Source organism: Falco rusticolus, chromosome 2, assembly GCF_015220075.1.
Source record: "Falco rusticolus isolate bFalRus1 chromosome 2, bFalRus1.pri, whole genome shotgun sequence".
Taxonomy (NCBI): domain Eukaryota; kingdom Metazoa; phylum Chordata; class Aves; order Falconiformes; family Falconidae; genus Falco; species Falco rusticolus.
Genome location: NC_051188.1, coordinates 92,942,981 through 92,967,998, shown reverse-complemented (window position 1 = coordinate 92,967,998; position 25,018 = coordinate 92,942,981). Strand labels below are relative to the sequence as shown.

Sequence of the window (25,018 nt, the reverse complement as noted above, 5' to 3'; positions counted from 1 at the left end):
TTGATCTGCTCATAATTCCATGTAAGGAACTGAATATTCAGTCTGTATTACCCAGAACCCTCCCTCAACATGTCATTTGTTTTAATTTTCAAATGAAGTGGCACCACCGCATCAATTTAACATTCACTTTAATAAATTTCATGTTTAATGTGGTAAGCCTTCCAAAAACTTGCTAATTTATTGCTTTCTGTACAATTTAAACAGATGTAAATAACTGATCTTGGACACAGTATACTCACATTTTTTAATAAAGTGCTCAAGAACAGGTTAAGCACTGTAATAAAATTTCCCTTTTTTTAAGCTAGCACCGAGTAGCCTCTTATTTCCTTTGCAAACACCAGAACTAATTACATATAAACACACAGCAATGGTGTAAAAGTGGACATTTATTACAACTAAACCAATGTGACAGACAGGTCAAACAGTTTGTCACAATCACAACAAAGCCTAATCCAGCCAAGCACATACAAGTGACAGTGTAAACTTTAAAAACATGTTGAATACATACAAAATTGCTTCGGGTTTGACTTAAGGTAATTTCAGCACTTCAGTCACACACAGAGGATCGTTCTGCTACCACTTTATCCTCGTCCATCCCTGCACGTTGGGCACTGGGGAAATGCAAGCCACTGCTTTTGCATGCCCTAGATAGAGACAGTCTCTGGCAGTCTGGTACGTTTAAATCCCAGGAAAAGTGTTAAGTAGACTAATTGTAACACTGAATGCACAAGCTCCATCCTGGCACTGCCACGCAGGCATGCAGAGCCACCCCTGCCCCAGCTGGCCCTTCTGCTGCCACAAGCATTGCACTGGGATCTGGATCAGGGGGCTTTCCCAGTGGGTTAAATTTAACCTAAATCGCATCAAGCCCACAGCCTCGCTTTCCAGATGGCCATGTAAAAGCTTATGCTCACAGTGCATGACTGCTTCCCACAGCAATGCCGAGGCATAAGTTTTGTGAAAACGTGGCACTACTTACTGGTGAACAAGCCAAAACATTGACTCCTAGAGTGAAGTTACTGGGAAGGGAGGGAGGGAAGCAGCCCTGCCTTCTCAGGGACCCTGCAGACGCACAGAATCTGGCTACTCCAAAGCATGGCACTATCTCCTCAAAACTCAGAAGCGTACATGAATCAGATTTCCTCAGGTGAAAAAAGGTTTAGTTTGTAATTACTGAAAGTCTGCTTAAAGTGTTAAAATATGACTTGATATCACTTTACATGATTTGCAGTGAATCTACTATACAAATCTGGTATTTAAAAGCTCTCACTGCAAATGAGGCGGTTCGACTGTACATCACGCAGGAATTTCATAGGGGATGTGTCACATGTTAAAGGTCTAAGTCAAGAAAAGCAGTTAAAATGACACTGACACTTGGTGTAGTTTCTTCAAAGGTACCTATACACCCTTAAAGCATAACTATAAAACACCAATAAATACAAATTAATTTGTAGAGTTTGAAATAATAAAAAGTCCCTTTTGCAAAGCTCCTTCTTTCCCATCTTCAAAAGTATCCAATCTTCATTACACACCTCTCTATACATTTAGAAAGCCTACCTCCTTTCTGTGTATGTTCAGAGCAAGCCAAGATCAGATCTAAAGATAGTTTGCTAACTTAGAATTTTATTATTTATTTTTTTAACTACATGCATTCCCTCTTTAGTATACAAACTTGCACAGTTTTACTCAAGGTAGCTACACTTAAATACACCTTCATTTCTAGTGAATTGATCAGTTTGCAGTTTTCCAGCAAAAAGTAGTATCACCTTAACAGTTTTTAGCAGTTTGATATGCAGATCCTAACAGGATTCTTTGGTATAATGACAAATTCAGTAGTAAACAGGTATTTCCAATCTTTATGCATCAACTGAAATAAGTAGAATTATCACAAGTGGTGACTAAGATGTAGATGGAACAAAAGTCTTTGGTTGCATAAACACAATTTCTACACCGTAATATTTCATATTTGCAGTTGTCCATGTAGATATGCTATGTCATAATGATACATTTCCTGAAGTCAAGTTTGCTTATAAAAAACAGTACACTTATTGAAGTCAAATGCAATTTTTCTATAAATGCAGTGAAGGGAGACACCGAGTCAATTTAAATCTAATTCCCTTTCATTTATGATTTTTGTACTTTAGTTTCTTGTTCCCTTTTCAAAAAGGAGTATTTTTCTTGTAGGCCTGAATGAAGCAGGTTAGCAAAACAGTAATACTGACAAACAGCATCTTACACCATTAGCTAAACATTACAATGAAGGCAGTGAACATTTACAGTATGGAACACTGAGATGTCATCAGCTGAAGTGAAGGTTTATGTCAATCCAATTTCTTCAAGTACACTACGTGGGGTCTCTGCTTCCTATGGAGGGAAAATGTGAGACAGTGGTAAATGGACCCTGTGCTTCTATTGAACAGTACCACACATGAGTTAGTATGAAAGATGCTTACTTAAAAAAAAGCTGAAAGATATGAAAATATATAAGTACTGCAGTTTGCAAACATGGTATTAGCTGCACTTTTCAAAGAGCTGTTAATTAGATTGTCATGGTTCACAGGAATAGCTGGTAGATTTTATTGCCCTTCAGTGCAATAAAAATAAAGCAATTCAGATGTACCAGCAGGGAACAAATCACAGCCCAGTAACAGAGAGATGAATTGGGGAGAGATGGGGAAGCGGCTTGCAGCGGAGTCAGTGATTTTTGTGGTGGATTGTTTCATGGGTCTCAAAATTTGCTAGGGAAGAATGAAAAAATAGATGAAATAAATGACTGATGCAACTAAGATACAGTATCCCTTAAGCTATTCATAATGAGTCTAGGTTCTTTATACCATTCCCATGCTTCGTTCGTGAAGCCAGGTCAAGGTACCTCGGTACACCTGGTCACAAGAAATCGAGACCTATAGAAATGGAGGAATTGCCAGGACTGAAATTGTTTTATTCCACACCAGGCACAAAATTTCAGTACCTAATTCTAATCTTAAAAGCTTTGTTTAGATTCAAAAGCAAGTTGTTTAATACAAAATTCCAAAGGGTTATTATCAGTTTTGTATCCATTAGTCTTAGAGCATCTGAAAACAAACAGTAGTTTAATTGGAATCATTAGGCTGTCCTTTTCCATAATTATTAACAATATCATAGTAAATAAGAAGGGATACTGTGTCCTTACAGAAACATAAACAGTTTTGGTATCCACAGTATGAATAAACTTACTTTAGCATCCTAAAACAAGACATGTCATGAAGCAGAAAAAAAGGCAGATAATAGTTAAGGCAGCGAACAATTTTTTTTTTCAACTGTTTTCTAAATATGTATTAGAAAAAAATCTGTCAGTAAAATACATAATTATAACACCTTAAATCTTGCAGATAACACCAGAACATAGTCTCTATCAACCTTTACTATGCAGCACAAATGATTGAGTTTACAGTCCTCATTCAGCTCATGTTTAAGGTGATTCAGTCCTAAAGGAACAAACTATATTTTAACAGCAACTTAATTCGAAAGTCAGTCAGTGCTTGGAACAGGCCACCTCTGAGCATTTCAAGATGGCTCCCAAAATCCATCAGCAAATAAGAAATTGCAAGGAAAAGGCAAGTTTAAACTGAAAACTCAGTGCATTAAAGATGTAGTGGTTTTTTGTCTCACTGATGCAATATTTAAGCATTCTCAGAACTGCAGTGACATTGATAAAGCCAGAGAGGATGGCAGACAGGATTAAAGACTTACATGTGTATTTTAACACAAATCCCCCCAAAGGAAGACACTGACTGAAGTAAAGGCTACGTAGCATTTTTACTATAACATGGCACTATATTCCCAGATGATTTTCTTGCATTCATTTTAGAGGACATGGTCTCCCCTGCCCACCAACTTGAAGCATTTTACTAAAAAATAAATAAGTAAAAATCCTACATTCTTAACTAACTATAGCAACAGAACTCAAGAGTATTCTAACAGGATATAAACTCTCAAGCATTTCAGGGTCTTAAAAACATCTGTAGTAAAACAACTTTTCAGTTTTAAATTGATTAGACAGTAGAGGGCTCTTCTAGTTACTCAGTGGTGACACATGATATTCACTAATTTACCTGGAAAAAAAAAGCTGCTCAGCACCTATCAAGAAATATATTACACTGTGCCGCTACTATCTTTGGAGCAGTTCAGTAATACTGTTTCCACTGCCAATTCAAAGTTGTAGGTAATTTTCACCAGATGTATACATAAAGATTAAATTTCTTCAAGTAAATCAAGGTCACTAGTTAACAATGAATTTAAAGCAATGTATTTCAAGGACATTGGCTATTTGTCCACAGATACCTCACCAGTAAACCCCAGTAAGTTAATACTACAGCTGTAACCTTGAGGCAAGAATGCCTTCTTAGATGCACATCAATATAATCTCCAAAGGAACACCTAAAGGCTCATGTGTTTTGCTAGAGGAATAATTTAATCAATTATGACTTTTAAGAAACAAACAGAATGAATTATATTACATTTTGTTCACATTATTTGTTTCAGCAAGTGTCAAACATTTTATCCAATTGTTATGGAAAAAATTCTGCAGTATTACACACTACCTGCAGCTCAGAATCACCCAAGGCAAACAATGCAAATTTGAAATATATCAGAACACAGATGAGGAAAAAAAGTCATTCACATGAGACAAAAGTGCATGCAATACTTTTATTTCAAACATGCCAGGAAAGCTAATTCATTACCTAGTCATTTAGAAGCAAGCAGCTGTATACAGATAAGAAAAACAGCATCTCATTACAGCTCAATGCACAGCATTTTAAGCCAACAGGCATGAAATAATGCAGGCTAAAGCAGCATTAACCAGACATTCAAACACATTGTTAATGTCTTACAGAAAAAAGGCAAACTTGGAAATGGAAAACCACTCCTATGATCATCTTCTCTAAGGTTTCAGAATGCTGCAAGCCCAATCCGAATCTTTTGTCTAATCTCCTAGATCTCTCATCTTTATGTCAGTTTAACATTTGAAAGGTAGTGCATTACCACATATAGTACGTGGAACTAGCTGTTTGTGGTTAATCTCAGTAACCACCGCCTTGCTAGTTAAACAATTTTCAAAACCAGCACTGGTTTTAGGTTATAAATTACCTTTTCTTTTAGCAAGTGTCATTAATTTTATGTCATTAACTAATTTTTACCTTACTCTTTTCTACTAGGCAAACAGAGGATGCAATACATGCCCTCTCACACTGCCCATGCTTTTTAATTGAATGACACTTATATTCATCCTTGTGGCAGCTCTCTCATATACAAGGTAGTCTGCACTTTAAACTGGAAACGTCAATTGAAGGAGACATTTCAAGTATGCTGTTCATGGACTTTAAAAAAATCTTTCCAGCCCTAACCATTTGTAAAGCAATGAATTTGTTTTCTCCTTCAGTAGCAGCAACTGCTCAACTACTCACAAGAGCATTTTGAACATTTAAATACAAGTGTAACTTCAGATTTACTTAGGTCATTCTCTTTGTCCTAATCAATTCTGCCTTCCTCCTCTTTATCAGGTAAATCACACTATTGTGCCAGTCTCAGAAAAGGATATTGGCACATGCGTCTTTAATTAAAGATGCAAGGTCTGTGAGAATTGTCTGTAACATCATTTAATACTTGTGTGTATACGTTTCACATACTACTACTCCTTCGCTAGTTTCTCTGTAAATATTAACTTCATCTACAGGTTTTAAGTGTATGTTTAAATAACACCAGAACAAAGATAAACACAGGTCAAGTAATGTTACAGTATAGGTGTTGCAGTATATAGGTGTTTAGCTCAGAAAATTCTACAGAACTTTTAAGCATAAGACTTCAAGCTTACACACAATAAAAAAGTTAAACCATATGCTAGCAAGCACAAGTTTTGCTGAAATGAGACATGTGAAGAGACAACACTGTAAAACAGTGGGGGAAGAGGAAAGTACAACAGCAGAGAATGGTTGTGGTATTCTATTAGATTCAAGATGACTGGATTCACCAAGCTGATGATAATGTTCTGTCATGAGTAAGTCACAGGTCTATCTCCTCTGAAATTCTGCATGCATGATGAATGAAGCCATTTAGTACACTGGGACATTAAAGTATTCATGGCGTGGCTACAAAAGAAATATGTACATATTCTTATACATAATAGAAAGGTGGACAGATATGCAAGAAAACAAAAAGATCATCTCACTATTGTATCTCTGACATGAAAAGGACATTTGATACAGAAATACAATATTGTATTTTTGACTACTCTAGACTTTTGAGGGGAGGGGGTGGCAGGGAAAACCATCATTTTACCCCCTACACGCATCCACCCACCTTGCATGCTGGGTCCAACAATATACAGGACAACTCTGTAATTACTGTATTATGCAAACTCAAGTTTTTTCTTCTCAGCCAAAAATTGTTTGAAGCTGAAATACTTTCCAGACATGGACCACCCTATATATTTGCTCCAATTCGATCTAGTCTCCTCAGCAGGCATCGACTGTCAGCTACTGCCAGAGACAGGGTAGTGGACTAACTAAACTTTTGACATCACCTACTATATCTGCTCTGACACACACATGGGTTACTAGGCCCCAGAAGCCAGCTGTGAGCAGCACCGTGCCCGGGTAGTACAGCAGAGGCACTACTTGTGACATTTTATAAAAGAGTGCCTGTTTGAAAACTGGGAGGTATCTCAGGCACTTCTGACAGCAGGCAAAGTTTTCTTTTGAGTTACGCTGCTGAACTTAATATTCTCTTATATTACTAGCATGAACATTAGTATACAATCTGTTGAAAGATGAGTTAGAAAGCAAGCAACACTCAGTTTTCTGTATTAAAATCAGTGCCCTGAAGACAGAAGAGGATATTTTTAATGGCGTATTATCAAATTAGGAGTGTCAGCCCCATTACACATCATCTGGGAGAAAAAACAAAAGCAGCACAAACCAACTATCTGCGCATCAGTTACCATCTTTCATGATGTACCCATTAAAATCTTCAATTTTAGCATCCCACCCCAAAAAACTGCAGAAGTGTTACAACAGACCTGAGAAAGTTACCGTGACTTACAAAACCTAACAGTTTCCTCTGTGCCTTCTCAGTTCGTTCACGTTTTCCAGCTTGTATATTTTGTAATTGGAGTTTAGAATTTTAAAAAAGCACAACAAAAATACCCTAGAAGCCTTACAGGATTTACATTGCTTTTCAGTATCAGTAATTTGAACATTATTCTACAGTTGCTAAAATTATTCAGAACAAGCCAACTAGAAACCCAGTAGTTCACAAAGTTAACAGCTCCCATAGCTCAGTGACAGCTGCAAAGAAGTTGTTACAGTCTGCTGTGAATTTTGGTAGAATTCAAAGTAATTTGGTATGTAACAGAGAATTACAAATGTGAATTTTAACTCTTAAAACCTCTTGTACTCTGCGTCAGCTTACATTAAAAACAAAATGTTGAGGCATATTCCTAACTGGAAAAGGCACTGCATGATGGGAGTACACAGGATTAGCCCCAAGGAGAGGGAGTTTTGACTGAACAGAAGATCTTAACTCTAAGAAATGCTAGAGCCTTCACAGACAAAAAAAATCCAGAACAGGTACTTATGGAAAACTTCTTTACTGACACTGCTGGCACGATACAGATTCATGACGACCACTGAAAAACAGGCATATTGTAACAATCTAAAATGCCCAATTTTTACAGTCTTGTATTCTCAGTTTTTACCTGGAAAATAGATGCACATGTGATTGATTCTCCTCCTCCTTGAAAAAACACTCATGTCTTCCAGGGTTTCACCCTTGGAAACCTGGAGCCAAGGTTGGTGTCTGCATTGAAATGCTTGTCAAACCTCGTAACAGATTTTGCCTTAATTTTACAATAGCTCTCCGGACAGAAAGAACAAGAGCAGCTCATTTTCTAGCACTCTGTAAGGCTGACTACAATTCATTGTTGTTGTGTTCAAAGATTATCCCAGGCTGCACACATTCCTTAGCACTCTCTTTGGCCTGGAAGCGCTGACCATGCTCCCTTTTACATAACTGGTAGGAACAAATAAGGACATGGAAGTTTTCATTTCATGTTTATCCACTTGTTACCTATTAGTACTTTCAAAACTTCTACTCTCCCACACACCCCCAGGGTATTCCCCACCCTGTTCATCTTTCATTGGTTTCTAACTTGACAAATTAACAGTCTTTGACGAAAAAATCCTGGTACACAAAATTAGATGATTGACTCAAATTACTGTTACAGGATTAGTGTCTCATCTTGACAGAAACTGACCTACTGATAAAGCTAGATTGTCAGATAACAATAGGAAGAAAGTGCTTGTTGTGCTCCTGGCAGCTCTTTAGCTTACAGAACATGCAAGTACCACCTGCAACTAGACTAGCAGTAAACTGACATTGTAGAGGTGAATCTAAAAGATTAAAAATGGACAACACTAGTTGAGGTATGAAGAGATAACAGAGCAATATTGTGAGATGAAAACACTGCCGTTTCAGCAAGACCTCTGTACTCCACTGAGGACATCCAAGACCATCAGACACAGAGGGTCTGCCACTGTGGCCAGCCTGACAAACAATAGAAAGGGAAATAAAAAGTTTTGACAAATTATTTGCCATCGCAGAACTATGGTATCTGACAAGCTGTATCTCACAAGCTCCAATTACAATTTGTTAAAATTTTTACTGTGTTGCCTGCCACATTGTCTCCAGAGCAGTTTGTCTGGTCTGACTACCAAAACACACAATGGGGGGGAAAGGACACATGCCAACTTCTACAATCACCATCTAGACTACCTTGGCTTCGTTCTGTGGGGCACTGCAGACCTCATCTGAGCCTGTGAAGCATGTCCTTAAGATAGCTAACTGTCTTGATCTAGCTAGCAGCTAGCAACGAGGCAACAGGATCCTTACAGCATAACACTATGGCAAGTTAACATGAAATACTACCTCTGAAAAATCATCACTTATTTAAAAATATGGATGTAAATTGTTTATCTGACTTTAACACATAGGTCTGAGATCTTAGTTTTGCCAAAGCCATAATAGCTTTTCAATATAAGCTGCACATTGCAATTTCACAACATTTTAAAGTTACTAGAATCCCTCTTTTTCAAACTGACATCTGTGTTTACAACTCATTTTAAAAAGCTAATAATACTCTGAAATTGTCAGCCTGAGTCAATGGAGATTTTTAAATTAGAAAAATGGTAGAGTTGATTTGAGTCAACAGAACTATTTTGATAGCCCCAACCCAACTGACATTTTTCTCAGCCAAATTTGTTATGACCCAACCTAATTAAAAATCATAATCAAACTGAAATTAGAAGGGACTTAATTTAATCCAGTCCCCCAAACAGCATACCTGTGACATTCCTCAGAGATATTTAATCTGTTAAAGGCATCCAGCCATGGAAACTTTTTAATGCTCCCCCTAGGCAATCTACTTAAATGCTTCATTATCATCATCTCTGGAAAATCTGCCTAAAATCTACTTTGAAATTCTTTCCTTGCCTCAATTTAAGCTATTTTGTGTCTGTAGTGGACAAGAAAACAGTCTATTTCTACACACAAGAGACACTAGAAATTATTTATGCCCACACCAACCTCACCCAAGTTCAGTGTTTTGCAGTGCTGCCATTTTTCTGACATCACACAGCAGTGACACAGACTTCATGAATACTTGGCATGCCTTCTTTTTCAGGGAAAGTTCGCTTAGGTTTTTAACTTCTTTCCCATCAAAACCGGCACAAAGCCTACGAAGGCAGGTCATGTTAAACTGCAGGCAAAAGTATAAAGGCTTCGCTTTTTTTTTTCCGCCCAACATCAAAACAAACCCCAAGCTAGAACAACAGACAAGATGTGGGACCATGGAGTACACAGCAGTTTGGGAACAATTCTGCAGAAGCAGGAGGATATGGGGAAAAGAGAGGAGGGATGCGAGTTTCTATGTAGAAAAGGAAGTTCTTACAATAGGAAGCGATTAACATTTAAAAAGCACTTCTTTAGCAATACACTTCAGAAGCAACTATTTTACACTCTACTTCTGAATCTCTATTAGGGAAATACTTCTACTGAAAGGCTGCTTTAGGACACTGATGCTGTTCACTTGCCTTTTCAGGGATTTCAAAATAGTAGAGTATCTGTTTCCCTGTCTTTGATTAGCTAACTATCCAGAAACTCCAATCACATGGTTATTGGGAAAATTGTGCCTTACTTCCAAAGGGGAGTAAAGCGTTTTCTCAGAGAGCCTAGAAACACCCATGAGGTCTTGAACATGTTCAAAGACAAATATTAACTACGATGCTGTTCAAAACCAAAGAATAACCCTACATCAATGCCAACTCCCAAGTCAAGATCTTGTCTGCAGCTTCCTATAGAAAGCAAAAATCCAATCTTCAAGATCCTTGCAAAGTAGTCAACACAATACTCAACTAGGATCTGAACAGCATCAAGTCATCACGCAAGTGTTATTCAGCAAAACATCCTAGCATATGCACACCCTTCGGCTCTAAAACATCAACAGACCAGAGCAGAAGGATATTACATAAGATCAGCAGTGGCCTGCCTGTCTCCCCTCCAAAAGCAGAAGGAAAAACATCAGCAGTGCTGTAACTGGATAATAGTGAGTGCTTCCTGCTTCTTAGTTGCTATTCTGATCTGTGGGATCAGAGGTGATAATCGCTCCGGGAGGCAGTGCTTTTTATCTGCCAATCAGCTGCTACACACTGAGCTATGAAGAACTGACAGTCTATTCTTCAAGGGCAAGGACGGCTCTAAGCATCCACTGGAGGCTCCATTTCCCTACCACAAAAACACAAATGCTTTAAGCAATACTTCTGCTGAATACTTTGTACTGTGAAGCTAGAGGCAAAATTATTACGTATCACTGAGCCTCTATCAGATAATCCCACAGTGTATGTTTGTCAGTTTGCCAAACTATGCATATAAGGATTCATTAATGTTTTCTTCCATTTTCTTCCAGCACTGCAGCTACAGGTTTGCATGACTTATTCCCCTTTGCTTAAGGAACCTTTCCTCGAATGGCAGAGTTGTACCTTTAAAAGGATGACTGGAATATACTGCCTTAACAAGCCACGTCACATCCAGTATCATTCAGCTTCCACAGCAATGCCGTTTAACATTGCCCTTGCTTTCCACTCCTGCAGCACTTTGCCTTCTTATAGTAGTTTGGACAAGTGTTTGCAGGGCCAGGTTGTAAACACAGAAAAGCTGCTGACTGTGTGGTTTCAGAAATGAGCAATTTAAATTGGATCACTTTAAATGTATCTGAAATCCCATTCTAGAATCATCATATAGTTTCTCAGGCACAAAGGGAAGAGGGAGGAAAAGGACAACTGAAAACTCTAAAAGTCAATACCACTGGCTGAAGCTCCCTGCTGCACACCTACGACTCAGGCCAACAGCAGTGGTGTAACCTAAGACAGGTAAATTAGAACCTACTGAACTATACTACCTGACTTGGGGGTTCACAGCAAGTGAATCAAGGCAAGATACATGGGGAACACTAGCTTTTTAAAACATTTAGATACACTTGGAATTGTTAAAGATAAAAGTAACTTCAGTTAAACTATTAGCTTTCCTAAAAGTCCCGACTGCCACCAAAAGCACCTGCCTTTTACTTTCCTTTTCAATGCGACTGTTTTCCTCCTCCTGGCACTTCTCTCATGCTCCCCTGCATACTCTCAGATCCTAGCTAACAAGCCAGCAGCCACATAACCACAGGGCAAGTGGATCAACACAAGGGCCACCACAAACGTGGCAGCAAGAATGGATCTGGCTGCCTCAACAAGTCACTATCATCATGGTTTTAGTTGATGAGGAAAGTGCACCCTGACTTTACCAGCTGTAAACTGCTCTTGATAGAAAGCGTAAGTTCTGTCCAGTAGAACTTGAGTGTACAATAAAAAGAATTCATGTTGTCTAGTTGTATATCACTGAAGCTCTTAAACGTTATAAAAGACTTGCCTTAAATTTAACCAAATTCTGCATGGAATAGGCTACTTCTGTGTATCTGGCTTATTACATTTGCCATACAGCACATGTAGAACTCAACATCTAGTTTACAAGCAAATCCCTCCAAAACAGCCCTCAAAAGATGACATTCTACTCATTTAGTGCTTGTTTATGCTTGACAGAGTAACACAGATTAATTTGAATTTGTGTGTTCTATTAAATAAGGTTAATCCAAGCAGCACAGTTATATGGATCAAACTACTCCCCCTGCCCAAAGACAACCTCCTTCATCTCAGATCTTTCTTTACCACAGATGATCTTCATTCTGCATACAAGCTGCAGTTCCTTTCTGCAGTCAAAATACCTCCATCTCTTACTACGTGCAACCATCTCTCTGTTCCTCTCCACTCACCCCAGAAGATCCCATCCCTATTTAGCCACATTCTGTGGAGTTATAACAACAGTGTAAGCTAAACTCTGTACAGACTACAGACTACTTCTTCACATTTTCCAGGGAATAGCACAGACCAGGAAGAAGGATCTCATTGGCATCTTTAGAAGCAATATTAGAATACATCCACATATTTTTCATTTTGAAAAGGTCTCCTACAGATAATGCCACTGTGTTTAAATTAATGGGAACAAAGCACATTTCTTCAACTGAAACTGTGCCCATACATAAAATTCATCAGGGACATACTGTAGACAAGCAAACTGGAGCCACACAGAATTCTCTAAGCCTGAGTATGCATGTTGCAGAATTGGCCTTTGTAGCCATCTAAGAGAAAAAAAAGATTAAGATTCCTAAGTAAAGATCTATGCTTGGCATAGGCCCCAAACTATATAAATACTTTCTAAAGTTTTAAACGTAAGGGAACTTTTACAGTCCCAGTATTAATACTAACCTCACTAGAGAATCACACTCTTTGTACATGAACTTGTTATCACAAAGAGAAAAAGCAATAAACATGGCGGGGGTGGGGGAGTTGGGGTGGGAACTGTGGAAAAAAAAATCAAGCTTGAGCATTTACATTTTCTTATCATTGTTTTGTAGAATGTCCACATTCATATAAGAAATTTGATTTTGTACAAATGACTTGTCGGCTGCCCTAATTCTACAGGTCTAATATGCAAGCAGGTTATTAGCTACACAGATCACCAGCTGTATCATATACTAGGTAGCTTTTACATGGTAAAAGTACCCATACACCATCAGCGAATTTTATTTTGAACATGTTACAAAATATTTGTCTATTATAATAATTTTCTTTTGTCTGGAAACTAAAACCTGATATTTATAAAGCGGCATATGAAATGAGATCTATTACTGCAGTTCCACACTACAAAAGTGAATTTGTTTACTGAACTACTTGTTTATCATGTCATCAAATAAGCAGCAGACTAATTAAGTTTGCTCCAGCAAATCATTTTCATGTGTGTTTTAAACTTGCCTTATGTAAAATAAAATCTTACCTTTATTAGTAGGACTGCCACAATGTATTCCATTTATGCTTTGGACAAAAATATGTTGCAATGCACTATATACGCAAATAAGCTTTGTTCTGTCATGCAGCATCCGGCACTTGATATACAGTCAATTGCAGCAGCACCCAGTCTTTTTAGGGCCCATTTTCTTTGCACAGCAGATGTAAACAGCTCATTTTCCAGTAAATACATGTTTACGTTTGTAAGTAAACAAAGCCAAACATCTGTTTAGTTATTAGTTTTGGTATCCATTTCTCTAACTTGCATTATCCCACTTAATTATCAACACCAAAGAAAGCTAGTAGAAGTCAGACACTTCAAGTTGATGCAGTTAGTACAAAAAAAAAAAGGAAAATAAAAGGGAACACTCAAAGCACTCTTCAAAGACCATCATGCAAGTGTTGCAGAAAGTTAAGCCCATCACCCATTTTCTCTTTACCCTTTCAAGGACTTAATTACGCGTGCAGCAGTCTTCGCATAGCACCCAATTAATCCATGCCACCAAAATGGTAAACTTGGTAGTTACCAATCATTTAGATGGGGGTCAAAAGGGCTAATGCCTTAGATTGCTCTTAATCATAAGATATCCTCAGACAAACCTCCCCAGTCTTCATTCTGGCTCTATAAACACAAAATCAAGCAGCAGTGAAAATGTAATACCAACTACTTAAAAAAAAAAACAAACAACAAAATGAAAACAAAACCCCCACCCACCCAATTATTTACAGCTTATTTCCATTTAAAACAAGTTAGAAAACATTCTAAACTATATACAAAAGTAAATTCAGTTATTTAACTCATATGTGTTTCAGCTATTGTTATTAATACAGTTTTATTAGATCTTAGTAAAAGTCAACTGCTAAAGCAAACAACAGAAATGCATCAGTAAAAAACATCTGCAAGACTCCAAGTAGATGCATTAAAAAACCTCCTATTTTTCATTTCTTAACAAGATAAAGCATATTAGTACCTTAAAAGAATAAGTTTTAGAAAGTTGTTTAGAAAGCTTCACCTGTGCTTGAAGGAACATTAATTCAAAGATTTTTCTTCTTTTTTTTTGAGAACTTAAGATGAGTTGTTCATTATTATAACAGATTGAGAGCATAATAGAATAGGATGCTACCACATCTACATATATTTGATTCTGTAACTACGTTTCACACAGTATTACTGCTAACACTGATAATAAAGTGAGATTTTTTTCCATGAAGTGAAAGAGTTTCTTTCAACTTAGCTACCTATCATCCCTGAAGTAATTTAAAAAAATTTATTTACTATTAAGCATCATTGTTAGTTGCTGAGCTGCATGTGATTTTCATGTAGTAATGATTGGTGCAAAAAGTCAAATATTTTCACTTTAATCAATCTGTTAATCCAACACAGATTTTCTCAAAGAATTGTGAACAGCAGGTCTTCTGAGACTTTTCTTTATGCCTTTTTAAAAAATCAAGTTTACAGTGCACGATTTAAAATACAGTTTTATTGTATCTTGATATCCATCCCCAGAACTACTACTGTTGCTAGAAAGTTCAGCAACAAAAAAACCCCACAGTTTCTCCCTTAAAGATAACTTACATAAAAGCTCCAAAACACGTCAGGCATGTTGCTGGTATTTGTACAACACACAGGTAAGGCCACAAAAATGAGAAGCTAAAAACTGAACACAATGGGACCCTCCTGGGGGCATTCAGATTCCTTTCACTTACTATTCTGCAATACTCCAAAACCATCTTCAGAGGTAGTGAGAATTTTAGGAAAGGGTAGTAGCACTGCAACATGACACATCATCTCAGACAATTCTCTGACACCAGAGGAAAAATGGATTTCTTCTCCTCACTATCTCAAGGCCCAAACATTAATATTGCTCTTTTCAGCATTCTGCCAGATTCAGGGAACATGTTCTATTAAAATGCAGATTAATGTACTCATTCAGAAAGAGCATCTAATTTTGAAGATAAGATACTCCTTACTGTCAAACAGTCTTCTGCAATTGTTCATTGAATTTACTATGTTTATTGACCAAAAGCACACAACTAAGCTGCTGAAAACAGCCAGGGCATATGCAGCAGTACTAAAATTTTCATCGTATCATCCTGACCCAGTGCTTCTACAGACAGCAACAAAGAACATCACTGGAGAAAAATCTATCAGTTCAGCATACAGATAACAAATACACCCATAATGGAATTATAATCTATGAGGAGTCTGGTGTACTGTTAATATATGCTCAACAGTTCTACATGAATTGCTTATCTCAGTGAATGATCCACTTCATAGGTAGTTTTGCAAAGTGGATGTTGTTTATCAGTCTTGGAATTCACATCAGAGAGGGTACCGAATACTCCTCACACAGCAAGGACTTCACTTACACTAATTTGTCTCATTTCTAATTGAAACTTCCTAATGGTTCAATTTGCAAAGCTGACCGAATGCATACTTAATATTAATACAGAAGACTCCTTTCTCACAACTTGTTGAGTCTCAAGAAATTCTAATCAGCATTTTGATTTCTTTAGTAGATTAATATCACTCATATCTTACATGCACACACACTGAACAGTCAGGAAATGAGGAAAAATATTATGGAGACAGATTTACTAAAATGGTATTTTAAAGGTCTGAACAAAAGCTGCTCAGATGAAAAGCAGACTGCTTTTTACCATGTTCAATTCATAAAGCCAAGGGTAGATTAAGGTTGGAGAACATGTTTCTGGAAATACAACTGGATTTCTAAAGCACTTAGAAATCACAGCCTGCAAACCTACGTTAAGTCCTAAACATCATGACACATCCAGAAACTTCACAAAGAACATTAAAGCTACTGAACTGCATTTTTCCAAAAAGAATCAAAAGACTTGCATACAGACCAGTAAGTTACCAGAAAAAAAAGCAGTCTTGAGAATGTGAAGAGCATTAAGTGTGATACAGTAACTTTCTGGATAGTCACACTAAAATCTGGAAAGGTTAACTTGCCCTCCCCCCATTCCTACTTGGGAGAAAAATAAGAAATGCAGATTCTACTATTAGTTTGCTGGACAAATTACTATTGCTTTAAACAAAAAAAGTATGATTTGGCAGGTATTTGCAGGAACACCTACTCCACAGTACAAGGAAGACAGTTATAAAATATCTATTAAAATCGTGGAAACACTTTTGATATCAAAGTTTACAGACCTGACTGCTACTATTAAATGTACAACTAGTTGTCTTTAAAGGTTTATTCCAACGGGAAGTGATGTTCCCATGACTTCTGATTATGTGTATTCTTACAGTTCATTCAGTCTAAAGTCCAGCTGAATTCATCTTAGGTATTTATGATGGCTTCTTAAAAAACTGTTGGCAGGTATCACCAGTGATTTTATAAACTCAGCAGTCTATAGTACAGTCTGACAAGCAAAATGGCCATGAACATATATATATATATAATCTACACAGTCAGAAATGCAGTTCTATAAAGATTTGAAGTTACTTTTTACTTGAACAGACTGTTCCAAAGAGCAAAGTAATTAACACTAGACATACACAACAAATAGATGATAGCATAAGGCTTGAAACTAACTGACACATTTGGAAATACCACACTCACACAGTTCCATGCAATCACACTTCGTAACTTTACAATCTCCTTGCTTTCTCTGCATCCTGCAAACACTGAATTTAAGCAGCAGAGTAGTTTTTACAGCATAAGAATAACCCATACCATAACTGAACAACAGAATAAACAATTTTCTAAGACAAGATGCAAATAAAATCTTCCAAAGTGAAGCATATTATACATACAATGTTATAGAGCACTACTGTAGTCAAGCATCTATACAAGGCCTACTTCATTCAAAAAATAATAATAATCTGTTCAATCCATGTGGGAAAATGAACACAAAAGCAACTGACCTCTTCACTTAGGCCCAATATGCTTTATCTTGGTTTTGAGTAATGTGTTGTGACAAACTACACCAGTCTTGAAGAACAAGCAATTCAACATTTTGTTCCCAAGACTGGGGGGAAAAAGACCTACCTCTCACACTCAGAAGTATCTTACAAAAAGCCATTTTCACATGCATGTGTTTCCTCACCTACTACTTAAAAAGCACCTACATTCTGAACAGCAATATTAAGAAAACATGCAATACCTCAAAAAGCAAGTAATTAATGTTGAATGCACCTTCCCAAACTGAACTGACTTACTCTGCTTAGGTATAGACTTTACCTATCCCATCAAACCAGAAACAGTTTCATTCCAGGTTCTTAAATAATGTCTAGAACCAATACCATAAACAAGCTCACTTTAATTTTTATCAATGTATCAGAGTCAATACTTTCAATATAAATGGACAAGACACACGTTTCATACTTAAACCAAAAGTTCAAACAATCTCACTGTGTTATAATGTCTTTCCTGCTACATACCAAAAATCCTTCAGGGACTTAAAATCCAAAATACATTTTACAAAAGCATCAGCTACCAAAACACTACCACAATTTACTGTATCTTTTATGAGCTGAGAGGTTTTCCAGATCCACAAAGATCGTAGCTATTTCCTAATCCTTAAATAATGAACAAACAATATACCCCCTTCGTTCATGGTTACTCTCTTAAGTCCCCACACATATCTTCTAAAACGTAATTACAGATCATTATCTGTACCTAAAATCAAGAACATACATGTCTTAAGAACTGCACTCTTACACTGAACAACCAAGCTGACTACCTGAAGCCAAGCCAGAAGTTGCACATGCAGAACAGACAGCAATCAAGGCAGTCAGATCTCCATAATAATACAGATTTCATTATTTGTTGTTTCACATTGTGAGGAATACAAATACAGCCAAGATAAATATTGTCTGCCAACTTAGGAAGGCAGTCTATTTCAGTAGCCTATATGTAAAAACTAATATTAAGTGAAGACTGAATTAACTGCATTAATTATGGGAAGTTTCTCAGGTGACTAGTAAGAAACAGGTGCTTACAAAAGCTGTTTCCTAAACCAGACCAAAACCCTTATACTCCCACTCACTCCAGGCTTAAGCATCAGGGATTTTCTTTTGTCATTGGCTAATGCTAACAGTCCTTTATTTTGTTGTATCTCAAGGACAACCTACTGCCCTCTCTCCACCATTATAAATACCTTCAAACCTACCATTTCCAATTAGCACATTTCATCTCCAAGAAAAAAATTTTCATGGCATATGCAGAAAATTCACTAAACCTCGATTTCCAAAGATGCTCATTCTAAAACTAAAAGCTTAAATCTACATAGCAACCCTAAGCACCTAGTGCAAGTCAACTAAAAACAACAATTTCAGCATCCTTCTGGATGTAGGATGAAGTGAGGACTTGAAATAGCAAAGGAAGGTTAATTGGTATCTATTATTCTTTATGTGGAAGGGCTAGTAAATACTACCTGAGGCCAAACTGCAAGAACCTAAGAAAAAACATTCAGATAACTTTTAGATTTTTCATTACTATAATCATGATGGAAACAAACAAGTGTGATATGTCAACAGATCCACGGGCTTTTTTACTGAGATAGCTTACTATCAAGTTTATTTTAGATGTTCTACAATCAACTACTAAAAGAATACATACACACCCTAAAAAAGAATAGTGGTGGACAAAATGGGCATAATTTCCAAAATACTGCAATAAAGATTACATAGGATGAATAACAAAAAGAATTTTCACTTAAAGCCAACATTTAGGAACTTTCTTCAAATGAAAGTGAGCAAGTCTGTTTAATTTTCTTTTAAATACATATGTAACTGCCTGGTTTAGATATCAGAATTATTAACAGGTTTCGTGTTTTAGCACAGTAAATGACCAAGCACCATACTGAATTGCTTGGATCATCAAATAAAAACACAGCAACTAGAGTTGTAAGTGAAGAAAAAATCAGATCCTCTCCTTTGGATAGAACATATTTTGGTGCTAGTTTCATGCACTAAAAAAATCTAAATATCACAAAATTATGCACAGGATTATCTTTTAGCTGTTCCACACCTGATATAACTCATGCAACAATATTCTACATCTGCCAATTTTCTTCTCTCAGTACAGTTCAGTTGTTCACACAAGCAAAAAAACCCCACCTTTTCAGAAATGCACGCCTTTTTAATCACTAGTTAAGACACAAAATTATCAAACAAGACACACATAACAGCATTCTTTTAAACAGAAGTATTTCTAGCAATAGATTTAGAAAGCAGCATGGCAGCACTGGAATAATTAGTTTTCACTACCATTCATATGGGTAACACAGCCAGTATTGACAACTGTTGGTAGGTTATCGGGTGGTAATGAATGGGAGAGTAGGGGGGTAGGGAACGAGTATTTGAACAGAGCACATTACTGGAGAGCTAACAAGGAAGGGAAAAAGGCTTAAAAGGTTAGTATGTTTCAGTCACAAACTCTAGCAGTTAGTAAGTGAACTGCACAGCACCAAGAACTAATGACACACTGAAGTAGGTGCTCAGAAACAGAAGTACATCCTGGAAAACTGCCACAGAAAATACAAGTAGGCAAGGCTATTAAGAACTAATTCACTACTCAGCAATTTATGTCTCTGCATATTTCTTTTTAACATCACACAAGTAGTCACTTAATGTATTTGTAATGATTTTCCTTTGTGTAAGTATTCTGTACAGCTTTTAATCTTTAAGGTGCTTCATACAATAATGTATGTAGCATTACTAATTAATAATGTTGTGTATTCAACACCAATTAATAATTCTTAAATTAGGCAATATGAGTATTCAAGGCCAAATAGAAGTTCCTTTGTTGCATGTAATTAGAATCTGACGTAGTCAAAAAACAAACACACAACAACCCTGCCAGAAATGGTTTGCACTTGGAATCAAACCACATGTCATTCCAGTAACTTTGAAGTATTCTGGGAAGCAGAAATTAACCAAAAGTACTGAGAAGTTTCCAGTTGTGACAAACTATTATTTTAACACCTCTCTTCAAACTCTGCATGTACAGTTGACATAAAAACAAACTTCTGCAGAAAAAGTCCAGCTTCATTGCAAGCTCGATTTAAATATGAACTCAGACTTTTTTTTTTTATAAACTAAAAATCAGATACGTGAAGCAGTTATATACTTGACCAACAGTCTGTATAACTAAGAATGAAAAACATAAAAATCAAACATAAGATTACGGTGGTGCTGTGAAACTTACGTTCTAATTTAATCAGAAAAATTTTAATAAACCTTGACAGAACAGAACATCTCATAGAAATGTGAAAAGGAAGGGTATCAGAATAAAGCTATCAGGGCAAGGGAAAAGTCTCACATTGGAAAAGTTGTATTTCCTTTTGTGTAAAATTTCTAACTTGAGGTTATATTAAATGTGAAAAGATAATGCTAATTGTTTTGATAAAAAAAATCAGTAATTAATTCCTAGAGGTAGAAAGCATTTTTGCTTTAGAAGAGCCCTAAGAAAATGGTGAAACTAAAATTCAAAAACAGTGAGAATGAGAAAAAATACAGTAAATCTATTTTATGTAAAATTAACTGTGCATTTGCATGAGACAGACTGGAATCGATAACTATTCTATCTGTTTTCATATACAGAAGAGCAAAAGATTTTAACAGAATGAACAGCTTATTTCCCCACCACCACCACTTTGGAAACTGCAACAGAACTTCTGATTAAGATACTTCCTTCCAAGAGTAAAGAAGGGCTCAACAAAAACAGCATCACAACACAAGCAGTAAATAAGCACATGTATTTCCTCCCTAGAAAAACAGGGTAGCAAATCCATGTGTCACAGCTGACCTCGTTCATGACACTAACTAGCTGTGGACAGACAAGAACTTCAGTGTGCTGTGGATTTGCCTGTACTCTGAAAGGCTTACAAACACAACTACAAGGGTAAAGATCATCATGTGTTTGCCCATCCTATTAATAATATGATCAAAAAAATAAGAGTACTGTGTAGAACACAGAATGCTTATATGAGAATTAAGTAGTTAATTTTCAGGACAACAAAAAAATTGAAGGTTCACGCAAGGCATAAAAACAGAGGAGCTTACATTTATACAAAATCTTTCCAGTGAGCTTCAGTACATTTAAAGAAATCAAGGTTCATCATCCCTGTTAAACCATATGTTCCACTGACTTGCACACAAGACTGATGACTCGCCCAGCACAGCAGAGTTTTGTGACTGCCATTTAGACATTCAAGGACCTTAATATTCAAGACTACAGCAATTCCATTAAAAAAAAAAAAAAACAACCCAAACCAAACAAAAAAACCCCACCCCAAAACCAAACAAAAAAAAACCCAAACCCAAAACACCAAGCACAGGAAGGACAAACATGAGGAAATTATGCCAAGTTTTTCCTGTACCATTGAACCCCTTCCAATCAAATATTTTCCAAAGAAAAATGGAAGAGATGCAATCTGTCTTTCTTCAAAGTTAGTAATGAGTAACAAAAGCATTCAAAGTGAAAAAACACATTTTTATACTTCATTCTCTATGATTCTATGGCACTACTATTACTGCTTTCTCAACTTAAAAGACAGAAATGTTTCACAGTAAGCAACCTATAGCAGAAAGCCAAGTCTTTAGAATAACAACTATACCTGAATGAGTCTCAAAGAAGAGAGTCTAGCTTCTGGATTTCAGCAATAAAACAGTAAAGAAGTGAACATGCATCAGGTATGAGAAAAAACTAATGGTTGATCAGTAAAAAGAAGAAATGAACAACACATGAACAAAACTAAGTTAAAGCAACATGAACTATAATTATCTAGGTATACATTTAAAACAGCCACTTGCATTTCTAACAAAACGTAAAATCACAGTAGACTACAATATACACACGACAAACAAAATGAAAAGAGCAGAGATCATATTGCAGAGTCAGGACAACTAACTAGAAACTACATGCTAAGCATGCTAAAAAGCACCTTTCACAGGCTTACAGAAACGGGCACTTTTTTGAGTCACAGACTACCATGCTGATACTTTGGCCAGAGAAGTTGAATTTGCTTACCTCCTGTAAAAGATCCGCCTGTTCGATGGCTTTGAGAACATTTTTCTTGGAAGTCTCCTGAACTTCCCCTCCTAAAAGGAACTCATCCAGAATAAAATAGGCTTTTTCAAAATTGAAGATGATATCAAGTTCACATACCTAAAAAGAACATCAAGCATTATTGCAAAGTGGAAGGATACTATCTACCGAGATATATCCTCTCACAAAACTTGCTCACAGCTTCACCAAACTTCACCAAACCAAGACGTTAGCCTCAGGCTACAACCTTTTAAGAAATGGGTCAACAAAAAAAACAACCCACAGTCCTTTGAAAAAACAATGAATGAGAATTATTTTTTCTTGCTTGCGTTAAGAACAGTTACAGCAATCTCTTTGAAAACCGTTTTCATTGTTAAAAAGGCTCCAATTCACAGCCATCAGTGTGACATGGCTCTTCATGAGGCAAGAGAATATACAAAATTTCTCTTCTTGCATGGAATATCCAAAGCCAGATCAGGCAATCTCACAGAAAAATGTGAAAACATAATCTCAACTTTCTTATTCATCCTGTGCATTTCCTAGTCAGAAGGACTAGGAAGGCAGAAGGATGAGCAGCAGTTTTTCTAAGAGTGCTGCTAATGTACATCACCACAGTTGTTTGTGTTTGCTGTCTGGGTAAGCAGATACCTGTCTTTTCTTTCTATACCACTCCTGCTAGTTCACAACCAACTGCCTCCTTTGGGAGCAGGTGCAAGAAGTGCACACACTAGAGCAGTGCCAGGGAGAAGAAAGCTGGGCACCTAGACAGAAAGCTAAGGATAAGATTTTATCTGTCCTCAAGTGAGACTACTACAAAATGAGATAAATACAGAGAATTAAAACTGGATTAGTAAATTCTTCTCCCAAATTACTAATTTTGTATTTTAACAGTTATATAGGCAACCATCAGTTTAGTTTGGCCAAGCACACAACATATAATATGTTGGGTGCAGCTTTTCAACAGCTAGTTGATTGTATTTTTTAGAAGTGCTGTCCGCGTAAAATAAAATGACATAATATAAACAGACTAACTCACACTGCCAAAATACTTGTCAAGAAGTTCTACATAGCGATGAATTATTTCCAAGGTTATTAGTTCATTGTCCTGATCTTCAATAGCACAGCAGAAATACAGGCTTGCATATCTGTAATAACAAAATAATCCTGATGTTAGCCTAAGAACATGAACAAAATGAGCGCACCTGCGCTGTATTACATTCTCAGTAGTCCCTCCTATTGAAGTTTAGCATACTGTAACTCTACATCAACAGCCATGCAAGTTTACCAAAGAATGGCTGAAAGAACAGCAGACATATGCATGTACAAAAGGGATCTGCCTCCTTGAGCCAAGCAACACTTCAGTCTTTATCATCCTTTAGCTGGTAGAATTTAATAAACCTATGAGGTGGCTGGAAAAGGAAACTTATTTGGTTTTATGGCCTCCTTGCAGAGTTCTGAGGCAAGATATTTTCTTTATTATCTGTAACATCCAAACACTGATGTATCAGTCAACAAATTCAATCTTAAATTTTTATCACACGATCTACAAACAGCTTTATTAAAAAACTATAGAAAATACCTAGGAAAGAGAAATTGAATTAGCAATTAGGATTTGGTCTTTATATAGAATTAAAGAAATACCCCCAGACCTTTGAAACTAATGCCATATACTCCAATTGCTATTAAGTCAACAACTCAATCACTACCAACTGCCCTGGTATCAGACTAAGGAGAAGCCATCAATCCACTTCCACCTTGGAAGACAGGGAATTCTTTACTTCAGATATGATCCTGAGTTTCACTTTAAAAACACCATCCAATTCTACTGTACTTACTCTACCATGCACTTTTTCCAAGTCATGTTTAAAAAAAGCTGATGCAAAACCAAAACAGGAATGAAAGCTGAAAAACCCATTTGTAGTATTTTCCAAAGTGCCCAAACCATATGCTGTACAGACACATGGCACAAATGAGATTTCAAGGGATACCTGTTGTAACTGATAATTTACATGAGCCAAAAATAGCTTTTGTTTGGCTGTTCAGAGAGGCCAACTGGCCACATTAAGCACTCCGAGTAACCAGCCCTATTGAAAAAGTCATCATTCAGATACGAATGCCAGGTCTGATGCATATTTGTTCACCATGTTGAAAAACACATACAACTTTTAAACATTACACATATTTTATCAGCTGAGACTTTGTAAGCCCCCAAAGGAACTGTCAGGGTTTTCAGCTAGAAACCTGCAAAAAAAACGTTGTGTTTTGTTGTACATTCAAATTTGTCTTCCAGCCACTCACTCACCTTGCATAATTTATGACCTGAATGTACCCCCCACTCTGCTCTAGCTGATTCAAATTGCTACACCTTCATCATGAACAACTAATCAGAACAACTTTTTTTTATTCAAAAGCTTTAAACTATTGTAAAAAAAAATATGCCTAGGACTTCTTTCCATCCAACCACAAAACATGATGAGGAAGGGGGAGGGGAGAGAGGAAGACACCTCCATTGAAGCACTTGAC

At 36.7% G+C, this 25,018-nt stretch overlaps 1 protein-coding gene across 8 annotated transcripts in view; it reads right to left on the bottom strand.

The window, feature by feature from the left end:
• Positions 1-368: 368 nt before the first annotated feature.
• Positions 369-25,018, bottom strand: part of AP1S2 (adaptor related protein complex 1 subunit sigma 2) — a 32,478-nt gene continuing 7,828 nt past the window's right edge. Inside the window, exons 3-7 of one of the 8 annotated variants that reach the window (XR_005102639.1) lie at positions 23,532-23,640; positions 22,478-22,615; positions 14,003-14,097; positions 3,217-3,225; positions 2,255-2,364 (exon numbers count right to left, since the gene is read on the bottom strand). Coding sequence is in view for 4 of the 8 variants with exons in the window: in XM_037377310.1 (XP_037233207.1) it covers positions 2,317-2,364; positions 3,217-3,225; positions 22,478-22,615; positions 23,532-23,640 (304 nt within the window). In the remaining 4 variants the exon portion in view is untranslated. Of the gene's footprint in view, positions 2,365-3,216; positions 3,226-4,675; positions 5,131-5,185; positions 6,129-14,002; positions 14,098-22,064; positions 22,097-22,477; positions 22,616-23,531; positions 23,641-25,018 lie in introns of those variants that run through there. The other 7 variants (XM_037377312.1, XR_005102638.1, XM_037377310.1 and 4 more) reach the window with 7 other exon arrangements.